This window comes from Monodon monoceros, unplaced genomic scaffold, assembly GCF_005190385.1.
Source record: "Monodon monoceros isolate NGI ecotype Baffin Bay Population unplaced genomic scaffold, NGI_Narwhal_1 Super_Scaffold_9, whole genome shotgun sequence".
NCBI lineage: Eukaryota > Metazoa > Chordata > Mammalia > Artiodactyla > Monodontidae > Monodon > Monodon monoceros.
The window spans coordinates 11440199-11454956 of NW_021703786.1; the positions used below are offsets into that span (position 1 = coordinate 11440199).

The 14758-nt window shown below is 39.5% G+C and overlaps 1 protein-coding gene across 17 annotated transcripts in view; it reads right to left on the minus strand.

Moving 5' to 3' along the window:
- Window positions 1–14592, minus strand: part of SYNRG (synergin gamma) — a 91009-nt gene extending 76417 nt beyond the window's left edge. For 8 of the 17 annotated variants that reach the window (XM_029211246.1, XM_029211241.1, XM_029211244.1 and 5 more), the window contains exons 1-3: window positions 14463–14592; window positions 8015–8055; window positions 3841–3962 (exon numbers count right to left, since the gene is read on the minus strand). In XM_029211246.1, coding sequence (XP_029067079.1) covers window positions 3841–3962; window positions 8015–8055; window positions 14463–14539 — 240 coding nt within the window. In that variant the 5' untranslated portion in view covers window positions 14540–14592. The remainder of the gene's footprint in view (window positions 1–3840; window positions 3963–8014; window positions 8056–14462) is intronic. The other 9 variants (XM_029211247.1, XM_029211240.1, XM_029211252.1 and 6 more) reach the window with 7 other exon arrangements.
- Window positions 14593–14758: the final 166 nt, after the last annotated feature.

Below are 14758 nucleotides of genomic sequence, written 5' to 3' on the forward strand. Positions count from 1 at the left end.
ATCAGAATGGCTAAAATAAAAAATAACAACACCAAATGCTAGCAAGGATGCAGAGAAACTGGATCACTCATATATTGCTGGTGAGAATGTAAAAGGGTACAACCACTCTAGAAAATAGTTTCTGTAAAAACTAAACATCCAAATACCATGCCACCCCGCACTCCTGGGCGTTAATCCCAGAGAAATGAAGCCTTATGTTCACATAAAACCCTCTATTTGTCATAGCTAAAAAGTAAAAAACAGCCCAGACGTCCTTCAATGGGTAAATGGTTAGACAGTAGTATACACAATAATGTAATATTACTCAGCAATAAAAATGAAGTACATGCAACAACTTGGATGAATTTCAAGGGAATTATGCAGAGCAAAAAAAAAAAAGCCAATCTCAAAAGGCTACTGATTCAATTTAGGTAACATTGTTGAAATCACATAATTATAGAAATGGGAAACATATTAGTGATTGACAAGGGTTGGGGGGTAATGAAGTGGGAGGGAGATGAATTTTGCTGTAAAATGTCAACATGAGGAGATCCCTGGGGTGATGGGAATGTTTTGTATCTTGACTGTATCAATGCCAACATCCCAGCTGTGATATTATACTGTAGTTCTGCAACTTGTTACCACTGGGGGAAACAGGGAAAGGATCTCTTTGTATTATTTCTTATGTACATGTGTACAGACATTTACCTCAAAATTAAAAGTTTTAACAAAAAATGTTTTGATAAAGCTGTGCAACTGGCTCACACATGTTCATCATATAGTCTATTCTTCCCTATATACTTGAAATATTTTGAATAACTTTAAAATTTATTCTAAATCTTGTGAAGTGTGTTCTGAGTTTGGGGGAGTGGAAGGCTATGCAGCAACCAAGACTAATTTTCATCTTTGACTTTTATCTGAAAGTGCACCCTTCAAACATAATGGGTATTCCTCATACATGTCTGTGGTTGGTTAAGGTTATTAAGTTTGAGGGAGAAAAATAAGATCTGAATGAGTTTCTCCTTTAAGAACAGTGAGCAGCTTCCAAGCAGTATAATGCCTGTCAACAAGAATAAAGGTTAAAGAAAAAGATTTTGGCTTCTTTACTTTAGAACCGTTAATCCTAAACTCCTGATACTCAGGGAAATTATTTGGGTGACATCAAATCTGGTAGTTCACTTTCTTATTGTTTTTCTGCATGTTAGAGATCCTTATTGTTTTTGGTTGTTTCAAAGTCTTTAAAAAATTTTTTTAGATAATTAGGCAAGTTATAAAACAATGTTTAATGTGAAAATTAATGATTTTAAAATTGTGGGCATTCCCTGGCGGTCCAGTGGTTAGGACTCTGTGCTTTCATTGCTGAGGGCACGGGTTCAATCTCTGGTCAGGTAACTAAGATCCCACAAGCCCCCGCCCCCCTAAAAACTGTATCAGTTGTTAAGATTCAGTGGTAAGTTTACTAAATCTTAATTAGAAACACATGGTGTTCTTTGGTAGCTTGTTTCCAATCACTTGCTGCCCTTACTATAAGATGACACATCCTTACGTGGTGTGCATTCCTCCTGGTATACTCTCCTAATGATGTTTTTGAGTCATACTACTTTGTGAGAAGTGATTGATAAATCCTGCCTCTGAGAGAAAGCTTTAAAAGACATCACAGGGTTTGGCCATCTCCAGGATGTCCTTGGTAAGGGTCTCACAATAAAGAGAACATGCAGCTGAACCAGCTAACTCATAAAGGACACCTATCATAAATGAGAAATCTGTTTCTGTAAGTCACTGAGACTTGGGGATTTTTTTGTTTCTGTAGCATAACCTAGTGAAAGCTGAGTAACCTGGACTTAAAACCTACAAAAGCTCAATTTATTCATCCTATTTTCTTCTTACTGGAGGTGAATAAAGAATGATTTGGAAGTTTTCCTAAATCTTTACATACAACATAGAAGCTTTATTTGCTTAAATGACTTTGACATGACAATGGTTTAAACTTAAATTCTGATTGCTAACTCCCATTATTTATAATTTATATACATGTGCTATTATATTAATATATACATAAAACATGCAGGAATAGAAAGTTTTAAATAATTAGGTAAAAATGAAATATATGGCATTTAAAATATTAATAGTACAAAATCCTTTTGTTCTGGTTTATTTGTGACTGATTTTTTTCTTTTTCTTTCTTTCTTTTTTTTTCAATAATATAACACTTTGGATTCAGCCAAAGATCTGACTCCTGGATTCAGTTTAGTTAGTTTAAATGGGTACCATGGCTGAAGAAGACAATTTACCAATGTGGATAAAGCCCATTCCTTAGGCTGTACTTATTAATTAAATCATGATACTATCAATTTCACTCACCAATTCTAAAACCAAAACAAAAGCAAAAGAAAACAACCTTATTTGCTTTAATTTACACTATCTATGATCACGACCAGCTACGCAGGGAAACAAGCTCAGCATGCTAGCAGGAAAATTCTCTTCAGTTCCCCTGCAACTCTCATTCAGATTCCCATTTATGTCTCGTTTTAAGTGTTATTAATTTTTACCTAAATTCTCCCTTTTTTAAAATATAAAATTTACAGAAAATTTGGAAGAACAGTATAATATATATTTTTTTGTTTTATTTTTAAATTTTTTGGCTGTGCCTAGGGGCTTGCAGGATCTTAGTTCCCTGACCAGGGATTGAACCCGCACCCTCGGCAGTGAAAACACGGACTCTTAACCACTGGACCATCAGGGAATCCCTGGAAGAACAGTATAATATTAACATTTTGCCCTATTTGTTCTGGGTGTTTTTTTTTAATATTTGTTTGTTTTAATATTTATTTATTTGGCTGCGTCAGGTCTTAGTCGCAGCACGCGGGATCTTTAGTTGTGGGATGTGGGATCTAGTTCCCGGACCAGCGATTGAACTCAGGCCCCCTGCATAGGGAGCATGGAGTCTTATCCACTGGACCACCAGGGAAGTCCCTGCTCTCTGTTTCTACACATACATACACTCTTTTTTTCTTTTGCTGAACCATTTGTGGGTGAACTGTAGACATAATTTACTTTTTGTTTTTTAAACAAAGAGAAAGTAAACATGAGGTTTATAAACTCCAGTAAGTAACAGTACCTAGCTAGAATTTTATAATATTGTTTTGATTCATCATATTTATTTTTTGGTTACCCTGTTTATAACAAATGAGGTTTTCTATTTACTTAACAAGAAAAGATTCCTTTAAGTATCTGCTGCAAACCTAACCAATTAAAACTATTAATTAAATAATACATGGCAAAAATCATGAAGGTGATACTCAAATGACTAAAGGCTGGGAAACACTGGTAATTAAGAACTCAGGCTCCAAAATGTAAGATAGCTTTGCTTTCAGTCTCTGTTCTGAAACAAGCTGTATGACACTGAAGAGGGCACTGAATCTCTCTGACTGCAGTTTCCTCATCAGAAAAATGGAGATATCACCTCTTTAAAAAATTGTTATGGGGATTAGATGAGACAATTCAATATAAAGCAGTATCTAAGCCTTGCAAACGACAATACTGCTCCTTTCATGAGAACAGTAGAGTTCTTCTAACAATGTGATTTCATGGCATCAGGTCCCTAAACTTTCCAAGATGCCATTCTATAATTCTTCTAAGTCAGTAGTCAAATATAGAGGTCACGAGATTTTTCTTAAATGATTTATCTTCTTTTTTTCACTCTTACAAACATATATTCATTTTATTTTGAAGGAAGCCACCTAAGATGCAGACTACACTTACTTCTAAATATAACATTAAGCTCCTAGTATGTAGCTCTTAGAACATAGACAGTTAACAACAAACAATAACTTTGCAAACATTGGCTAAAGAGGCAAGTACCTGTATAGCAATAGGTCCCTGGGACATTTGAGAGCTGTAATTCATTCCTATCATGCCTTGCACATTAGGCTGCATGACGGAGACCATAGGAAATCCTTGTTGCTGCATCGGCATCAGACCTGCTGAAAAACATAAAGATATCACTAAGGTCAATGTGTTTTACAGTTTATTTTCTTAAAACCATAAGCACCTAAAGGACTTGTTACTTGGGAGATGGCACAGTATAGAGGAAAAGGCAAAGGCTCTGGAGTGAGACAGACTTGAGTATGAATTCCAATTCCATCATTTACTTAGCTATGTGATCTTGGGCAAGTTACAAAACTTCATCTGTAAAATGAAGATAATAATACCTATTCCACAGAATTTCTGTGCATACTTAAAAAATACACAATATGGCCTAACTGGCCTTCAAGATGGCCCCCAGCAATCTCTGCCTCTTGGTATTCATATCCTTGTCCTTCCCTCCCATACTGAATAGGGCGGACCAGAATAACCAATAGGATATTGTGGAAATGACGGTGTGTAACTTCCAAGGCTGGTTCTTCTTTCTTTCCCTTTCTTTTTTCTTTTCTCACTCCCTGACTCCCTCTCTTTATCATATTTATTTATTTATTTGGCTGCGCCGCACCAGGTCTCAGTTGCAGCATGCAGGTGTGGGATCTTCGTTGCAGCGTGCGGGCTCTTAAGTTACGGCGTGCGGGCTCTTAAGTTACAGCATGTGGGATCTAGTTCCCCAACCAGGGATTGAACCCAGGCCCCCTGCATTGGGAGCGCAGTCTTAACCACTGGACCACCAGGGAAGTCCCCCAAGGTTCCTAATAACCACTGCAGCTTCCTTCTTGCTCTCCTGGATCACCTGTTGGGGAAACCCACTGCCACATCATGAGAATACTCAAGCAGTCCTAGGGGGAATGGAGAATCCACGTGGCAAGGAACTGAAATCTCTTGCCAAAAGGCAGCATGAATTTGCCATCTATGTGAGTGAGCCATCTGGGAAACAGATCTACCAAACCCATCAAAGCTTCCCATGACTACAGTCCTAGTTGACACCTTTAATGCAATCTCCTTGGCCCTAAGCCAAAATCACCTAGTGAGGCCACTCCCAGATACCTAACCCACACAAAGTGTAAAACAGTAAAATGTTTATTTTCTTTAAGTTTTGGGGTAATTTTTTATACAGCAGCAGATTACTAGTAGTTAAGAGTTAATACTAATTAAGTTACTTTTAATACAAAAGTAGTTAAGAGCATGAACTCTGGAAGCCAACTAAAAATGTCACTTACTAGGTTTGGGACCTTAAGCAACTTGATTAACTTCTTTCTGTGCCTCGGTTTCACATCTGTGAAACTGTTTAATACCTAATATGCTCAAAGAAATGATATTCCTCTTCTCTTTCCTTACACGAATAATTAATATAACACCACAAACCAGCTATCAGCATGCAAAGTATATAATGCAATGGCAGGAAAACCATCATGAAAGTATGTTTTATAGTATAGTACCTCCCAAACTTTTCCAATGAAGTATTCCCAAGAGTACAGGAGAATAAAGATTACGTCCCTTCAGGGATTTAATAAATATGAAATGCCTACCACATTTTAGGCACAGTTCTAGATACCTGGTATGCAACAGTGAATAAAACAAAATCCCTACATAGCCTGAACACAAATTTCATCCTAATTTTGCACTGTACAACATATTACATCCATGCTGGTTCTAGTATAAGGAACTTTTTAAAATCAAATTTTGATTAAAAAAATTAAAGGTCTGGTAAAGTATACCATATTTATCTTGTGGATTCTGTGTACCTTCAAAGTTATTCATACAGAGTTTAATTTCAGAAGCATGGACACCACATTTGTAGGTAACATTTATTAGTGGCAAACTATTCATTTATATTAATCATTTTTTCAAATATTTGAGGGCCTACTCCACGTCAGGCACCATTCTAGGGACACAACATTGAACAAAGCCAGGTCTTTGCTCTCATGTAATTTACACTGTAATTGGGGGAGACAGATAATAAAAAAAGAAAAAAATAAGTGGATATCAGGTGGGGATGGGGGAAAGGAAGAGCCAGGGAAAGGAGTGGTTGCTGTTTCATAGTCAGAAAAGGTTTCTCCAAAAGGGTGGCATTTAAGCAAGCACTTGAAGGGAGTGAGCCATGAGGATATTTGGTTAGAGTATTCTAGACAAAGGAACACCAAATGCGAAGGCCTTGAGGTGTCATGGAGAATTAGAATGCATAGACTGGGGACTTCCTTGGTGGCGCAGTGGTTAAGAATCCGCCTGCCAATGCAGGGGACACGGGTTCGAGCCCTGGTCTGGGAAGATCCCACATGCCTCAGAGCAACTAAGCCCACACACCACAACTATTGAGCCTGTGGTCTAGAGCCTGCGAACCACAACTACTGAGCCCACGTGCCTAGAGCCTGTGCTCCGTAACAAAAGAAGCCACAGCAATGAGAAGCCCACACGCTACAAGGAAGAGTAGCTCCTGCTTGCCGCAACCAGAGAAAGCCCACGCGCAACAACAAAGACCCAACACAGCCAAAATAAATAAATAAATTTACCAAAAAAAAAAAAAAAAAAAAGAACACACAGACTGAATATAGCACAGTAAGATGTTTTCCCTCTTATGCCTTTGGACCTACAGTTTTATTTATTTTCCTAAGTGTATTTAAGTCGAACAGGTAACTCAAGGATTTGGTACAACATTCAACGGCACAGAAGTATACACAGTAAAAAACAAGTCTTGTTTCTCTCCTGTCTCCTATTCACCTACTCAATGATCTTGTAGCTACTCTTCTTGTCTGTTCCTTGTATATGCTTTCAGAAATAACCCCTGCACAATTTAATGCCTTCAAAAGATCAAAAAGTCCACTCTAACATACTTTGTAAAAAAATCTTCAAAACAATTCCAAATTCCAGAAGAAAAAATATCAGGCAACCTTCTGGGCTCTCTTCTTGTCCTGTTCCTTTGCTCCATATGTAGATTTTTACTTGAAAGTTTATAAAAATGCAAAATGAGGAGTCACAATAATGAACACACAACTCTCTAATGCCTTCCTAAAGTACAAAAGATCTCAAACCATTTGATCGAAATCTGGGACACATCTAATTACAGATAGCTTAAATAATGCATAAATGTGAGCACAATGAAAAGAATACAACTGACCCTTGGAAAAATTTACCTGAAACTCAATCTCCATCACTGATTATAAATGGAGACACTAACCACCTGCTACTGAGCTGCTCTTTATCATTCATCTCTACTGGTGACCTAGGAGTCTCTGTTTCTCTAGCAAGTCTACCATAACCAGTTAACACTGGCTTTGTGAGCAGGGCCGGTTTTCAGAGCAGCCTGGCCTGTGGAGAGGAGGGGGGCACATTGGAGTGGGAGAAGTGAGCAGAAAGAAGGGCAGACATTCTTTCATCAGTTTTGTGTTCCAGTGACACAGAAGCATGAGTCAAGGTTATATCCCTTCACTACTGTTTCCTTGAAGACAAAGCTAGAATCAGTACTGGTGGGCCCTTGTCTGAAACCAAGAGAGAAGGGATATACCTAGTGGAGAAACTGCTAGGAATAAAACTGAGACTTAAAATAGTTTAAACGGAATCAGAATATGTCATCTCTTATGTACATGATTAAAATAAGACCAAATTCATATAGAGAAAACATAAGTATAAAATAACTAAAGGGGTTCATTTATTCATTCAACAAGCATCTATAAAGACCCTATTATTTTCTATCAACATGCTGGGTGCTGGAGATAGTGACGAGCATAAGGCAGACATAGCCCCTGCCCCACGGAGCTAACAATCTAGAAGACAGACAGGAGGAAGATGGCATTCAGAGAACTACAACTCATTTCATCTTTGTCACCTGTTTCTTTAATACTTTTGTCTTGAAAGTCTCCTTCATCTCTGAGATTAAATAATAACCTGTCAATATAATGCTTAAATAAGTTTGGGAGAAATGAGGAATGATCCTTTTTATTTGCCAAATTACACAATTTTTGAGAAATTTTAAGAGTAAGCTGTCATAGAGGTTCGAGACTATAAGAAAATTTTACTCTATTTGGCAGCAATGGAACTTTTTTATCCACTTAATACCCAAGTTCAGAAACATAATAGTGAAAAATGAAAGCTGAAAACTTAACCTTTCACATACCTTGAGGGGGTCTTATTCCACCTGCAACTGGAAACATGAAGCTGAAAACAGAACAAAAATATATCAGGATTTTCCTATGTGCAAAGAGTTCAGATAAAACATGTAACATTTCACATAAAGTAAAAAATTATAGCCTGGGCCGTGGCATCTCTTCCATAGTACAATATTGAATTATCCACCATCAATACAGATTGACCATCCACAGGACACATGACAGTCAGCATGTTAGTGTAGGGAGAAAATTTTTGAGCCAGAAGACAGAAGACCTTGAAACTGGTCCTGGTTCTGTCACTCCCCTGGATTCCCCTGGATTCCAATGTGACTCCCCTGGATTCCAATCTCCCCATCCATAAAATGAGAGGGCTGGATTAGATTCAATTCAGTGAACATTTATTGGGTGCCTACTACATGAAAGGCCTGAATGAGCTCAGTTTCGCTGAAGACACAGATGCAGGCAAATAACTTTAACACAGGACAGAATGTGCTAAGGGCTGTGAGAGGGCCAGAATACTAACAGAAATGAGAAGAAAAAGATTAATTTTATGGTTTATATCTTGGGAAGTTTCTTGGAGGTATCTCTTGAGCTGAATCTTAAAGAGAGGCACACTATATAGCTTGAGCAGAATCTCAAGAGGCCGGAGCTGTAGTGTGTTCAGAGAAATGATTTAAGGTTGAATAGAAGATATAGGACTGAAAAAAGTAAGCAAAATGTAGAGGGCCTTTAAAATGTTTGATTTTATTTTGAGTACTGTATAAAGTCAGAGATTCTTTTTAAAACTGTGGTAAAGTATACACAATATAAAATTTTACCATTTCAACCATTTTTAAGTGTTCAGTTCAGTGGCATTACAATGTTGTACAACCATCACCATGATCCACTTCCAGAACTTTTTCATCATCACAAACAGAAACTCTGTACCCATTAAAAAATAACTTCCCATTACTTTTTCTCCACAACCCTTGGTAACCACTATCCTACCTTCTGGCTTGATGAACTTGCCTATTCTAGCTACCTTATATTAAGTGGAATCATACAATACTTGTCCTTTTGTATCTGGCTTATTTCACTTAGCATAATGTTTCCAAGGTTCATCATGTTGTAGCACACATGAGAATTTCATTCTTTTTTTATGGCTGAATAATATTCCATTGTATGTATGTACCACATTTTGCTTATCCATTCATCTGTTGATGGACAGCTGGGTTGGGTGTTGTGAATAATACTGCTATGAACACTGGTGTACAAGTATTTGTTTGCGTCCCTCTTTCAATTTTTCTGGGTCTCTAACTAGGAGTGGAATTGCTGGGTCATAGAGTAATTCTATGATTACTTTTTGAAAAACTGTCAAACTGTTTTCAACAGCAGCTACGCCATTTTACATTCCCACTAGCAATGCACCAGGGTTCCAATCTCTCCACATCCTCACCAACACTTGTTATTTTCTGAATTTTTGTTTGTTTGTTTATAATGATAGTTATCCTAATGGGTATGAGGGGGTATCTCATTGTGATTTAGATCTACATTTCCCTGATGTCATACATTTTTCTCTAGTGAAATGATCAGAAATGTGCTGTAGGGCTTCCCTGGTGGCGCAGTAGTTAAGAATCTGCCTGCCAATGTAGGGGACATGGGTTCGAGCCCTGGTCCGGGAAGATCCCACATGCCGCGGAGCAACTAAACCCGCACCACAACTACTGATCCTGCGCTCTAGAGTCCGTGCGCCACAACTACTGAAGCCCGCGTGCTACAACTACTGAAGCCCGTGCGCCTAGAGCCCAAGCTCTGCAACTAGAGAAGCCACCGCAGTGAGAAGTCCACACACCGCAACAAAGAGTAGCCTCCGCTTGCCGCAACTAGAGAAAGCCTGAGCAGCAACGAAGACACAGCACAGCCAAATAAATAAATAAATAAATAAAAGAAATACACTTACTAAAAACAATCTAGATTTATAAAAAAAAAAAAGAAATGTGCTGTAGGTTTCTCTGGTAATGGGGTATGACAGAGAAGACTTGGAGTAACAAGAATTAGCTAAGAAACTATTACAATAATCTTAATAAGAAATGAAAAGGGTCATAACCAGAGTAGTGGGAATGGAAAAGAAGAGGTGAATGAAATCTATTTAAACGGAAGAATCAATAGGACTTAGCAACTATCAGGATGGAGAACAGCACTGAAAAAGCAGAAAGGGCTGAAGATGCTGCCGAGATTTTGGGCCTGAGCAACTGTAAGGATGGTGACACTGTTTACCTGCTGACAGGAACCCAGTGAGAGCAGGTCTGGGGAGAAAGGTGTTAGGAGGGTGCCCACGAGGAGCAATCTAATAGGCAACCAGAAAAGTTAACTCCAGTTCAAGGGAAGGGAGCTGGATCCCTTCCCTTGCATCAATCTACCCAGGCTCTTTTAAATAAAGGTTGTGGATGAAAGAGCCAAAGGGATGTATATATAGTGAGAAGACAACAAAGGAAAACCTTGGAATTCTTAGTGAAAACTGAGTATGGAATGGTCACTGAGAACCAAAGAAGTTGCTTATAACTGAGGGTTATAACTGAGGAAGGACTGCATTTAAGGAAAAAGTGTCTAACGTTGTAGAGAAGCTGATAAGAATGAGGATTACTAAATAAAGATTGCTGTTTTCGAAAATGGTAATCTTTGAGTGAACGGTTTCAACAGAGGAAGAGGAAGGGACCTGCATAGACAGAGATTTAGGATACAAAAGATATACTTAGTGATAGCTAAAACAAGGTTTTTGAGAGGATGGGATTAACATAGCAAAAGGAAGAGGGACTTCCTTCTCTGAGACCAGAGGGAAAGGAAATGGGACAGATCAAGGAAGAAAAAGTCTGAGTGGGAAAAGCCCTTAATCTGGGAGTCAAGGATCTGAAGGGGCTTTCTGGATAGTCTTTAAAGATATAGTGAGATCAGGAACGGTATGGCAAATTTATGTGTCCTTGCATTTTTCTATTACACAACACTCCCCCTTCCCAGGAAAAGGGCTAAAAATCAAACTTTAGAGTCTTTTAGCTCTAAAATATTTTGATCAACAAGATTTTTTTGTAAGGTGGTTCACAAATTTCTAGTTGGACATCTACCTTGTAGAGGATCTGAACCATTCGCAAATTCTGCTGACAAGCGAGCCCACACCAAGGAAAGGTCTGAACAGTGAACAGCTTTTCCGAACTGCACACAAGACGTATTAGCTAAGTAATGTGTTAACTGGATAAAGTGTTTAAATTGCAAGTTGAAATCTGGTAGGACTCAATTTTTTAAAAAGTTACTCATACACTAAGATTTAAGTAGTCAACCTATTGAGACTTTCCAAATCAGTCTTAAAGATTACAATCACCAATAGGGCTTAGTGGCTAAGTAAAAACTGGACACTTGAGTGATTTTCTTTTCTCTAGCTCTGCCACAAAGTAACCATGAAGCTCTATGCAATCCCTTTCACCACCCTGTCCTGTTTGCCCTTTGTCAAACAAGGACACAAGTTTGCCAAGCTCCTAACTAAGACAACCAAATAATGTACAGACGTATAAAGGCTACTTCAAAAACATAAACAAAAACTAAATTAAGAACATTACTGACAAACATGACTTACTCCAGTAATTATACAACCTAAACTACCAACCGACCTATGTACCATTCATAGGACTCTCTGAAATGTTTAGACTACTAACAGCAACATGCTTGAAGACTGGTTAGACAAACAGCTAAGATATTGATAAGACAGCAAAACTTTGGCAAAAAAATGGGCAACAAGATGACAAACAATTTGAAGCAGAACTGTGAGCCCTGCTTGTCACATGCCTATCTCATTCATCCTCCCCTTTCAGTTACCTTTGCTACTAACCCAGATCAGCCTTCACTTCTCTCTGAGGCCTGGACTCAGCAAGACTTCCTAATGGATCTCCTCGCCTGCAGACTCTGTGGCTTCTAACGCAGCTCACATAGCACAGGTGAGGTGCATCTAGCTAAGGGACCATTTGATAAGCTCCTCCTGGGATTAAAACAATGTAATGATTCCCCCTTAAACTGAATTATTTTAGTTTATATTCAAGGCCCTCTCCAGTTTTAACACAACTTTTTCAGTTTTATCTCACAAAACTCTTTTCTCCCACTCAGTGCCACAGTCCATCTGGCCTACCTGCTGTCCCCTAATGTTCACTGGGCCTTCCCATCTCCATGACAATCTCTTGACCCCTTACTCTTCCTTGAAATGAGGCCCAATTGAAATACCTGTTCTTTGCCTACAACGCTGCTTGAATCTACAAATATTTACAGAATGTTTTCTATGTGTAGAATGTGCTAGAAGCAGTGGAAGATAAAAAGATGATGAGGCCCTTAAGGAGCTTATAAAAGCAGGAAATAGACAAGCTCACAAATGATACTATCCCAGAAGGACATAGTCTAATCAAGATCTTTCAACTGTTTTCTTCCTGCCATACTTTAAAAAAGAAAACAAGTTATACTTCTCATCTCTTGCGTAAATTTTGCCCTTTATACAACTCTACTATTTATTCTAAAGTAGTCCATTCAGGATACCAATCAAAAGTAGGCTAACATTAATAAAGTTGGAAAATGCCTGTGCTTTTTGCTTAGCCTCTTAGGAAGGACACAGACAAGTACCTAAGAAATATAGTAAATTATAGTTCACAGATTTCTTCCATTAAAAGCTGAGAAAGGTTGCCTGGTTCTTTTTCTTTCCCTAAAAATATACTTAGGGTACCAACCATAACGTTAGCTTCCTTATAAAAAAACAACCTCAGCCCTCACCACTGCTCTCTAAAAACCATATTCTTTCTTTATTAAGCATACAGCTTCTCAGCCTCAGAAAAGCTCCAATATAATACTTATCACACATTTTACAAGATAAGGCTGATTTGCTCTCCCACATATCCTCTAGAGCTTAAGAATGTAATGTTACCACCAAATTTTAAATAGGAAAGAAATTTTAAAATCATTCTAATTCAGGCCATATTTAGAAAAAAAATTGTGTTCATGGACCAATCATGTTAAACTACTACAAACTAAGGGGTATGATCCACTCAACTTTCTACACCCAAGCTCCTCTCCACCTGAAATTAACAAAAAAAACCCAAGCCAAAACAACAACAAAACCCCCCAAAACCCGTGCCTAGAACGCCAAATTCTTTCAAGTTTATATTTCCCCAGAACTTGGTGCCATGACTCATCATACACTTGATCAAATTAATGCCACTCAAGAACATTTTAGAAACTGTTGTCACATTCAGAAAAGAGAGATTATTACATATTTGTCTTCTCTAGCCATAAACTGACTTATATCAAGTATTCATGAAAAACTTTAATGAAAAGTGGAAATCAGAAAACAAAAGAGAAAGAAAACAGTTTTAAATCTAGAGAGAGAGATGTGAAAAAGAGAAAGTGAAAAATGCGGCTGCACACAGGTGAACCGTGACTGCTCTCTTTTCCTGGCATATATACAAGCACCTGCAGGATGTGATGATTTTAAAGGCTTCACACTGTGGTGTTCATAACTCCGAAATAAAACACTGCATAAAAAAAAAACCTAACACTTTGTTTTCCAAAAATAATTTAGGATGCTGAAGATAAAAAGCAAAATTTATCTCCAAATGTGTATGAACCTCGGGTTGGCTAGCAAAACAAAGTCAGACTAGGTCATTACAGAAGTGGGATGAAAACTTCCCAGAATCAAATATTTCCTCAAATGATGAACTTGTCAGGTTGCAAATGTTCATCTCTTTTAATGTTCTCGATATGAGAGCCACTGGCGATTAGTAGCTGGAACTGACAGCAAATTTGTTTAAGGGCTAAGTAAAAGTCTGGAAGCTTTGTTTTGATAACTGCCTACGTACTGTTTAACAGTGAATTGTTTTTTAGTAAGAAGACAGGTGTTAAAACTACCTCTACAAGAGCTCTATATACTAATTCAAAGGTCTTCAGATTTTCCTGCTGTTTCTGGTGTGTAAAGGAAAAAATAAAAAGGACACAACACTGAAAAAATGAGTACACAAACACACACACACACCTTGGAAACACTTGTGCAGCTCTGTGAAAAGATTTTTCAGAGCCCCTGGTCAAGCCCTGGGAAAAGGAAGTCTCTGGTCGCTTCAGATACAGCCGGGCTAGAAGCGAGGCGTCGGGGTTCCTCCTTTATCCACCCAGCAGGGTGGCAGCCGCACTGATGGGACACTCACCTCCTCCCCCTCTCCTCCCCGCTCAGCACCAGCAGCCAGTGCCCCCGAGCCTGCAGGACAAGAGTCGGGCGCCCGGACTCCAGCCACCCCTTCGGCCTAGGTTCCCGGAGGACGACCCCTCCTCCCGCAGCCCAGTTCCGAGGGAAAAGGGGTCGGCGTGGGCGAAAACCGCCATAACCACCGACCACCCGTCGCCGGTGCCGGGTCTGCTCTGCGTCTGCGAGGCACGCCCAGCCCAGGTCTTCACACTCACCTGCCGCCCCCGGCAGCCCCCGCGCCAGCTCCCGCAGCCCCGCCGCCGCCAGCTCCCGTTCCCGGCCGCAGCGCCATCTTGCTCCGGGCCCGCCGCCGCCGCCGCCACCTTCCCAGCAGCTGTCAGCTCCCGACAGCCACTTCCGGGGCAAAAGCAGGACCCCACCTCGCCGCGGCCTGGGCGACGGGGCGGGGCCGCGCGCCCACGTGACCCTTCGCGTCCGGGGGAGGAGTTGCGCTTCCTCGTCACGTGACCCGGCCACAGCTGAGGGCCCGCCAGATGCAATTCGAGCTCAG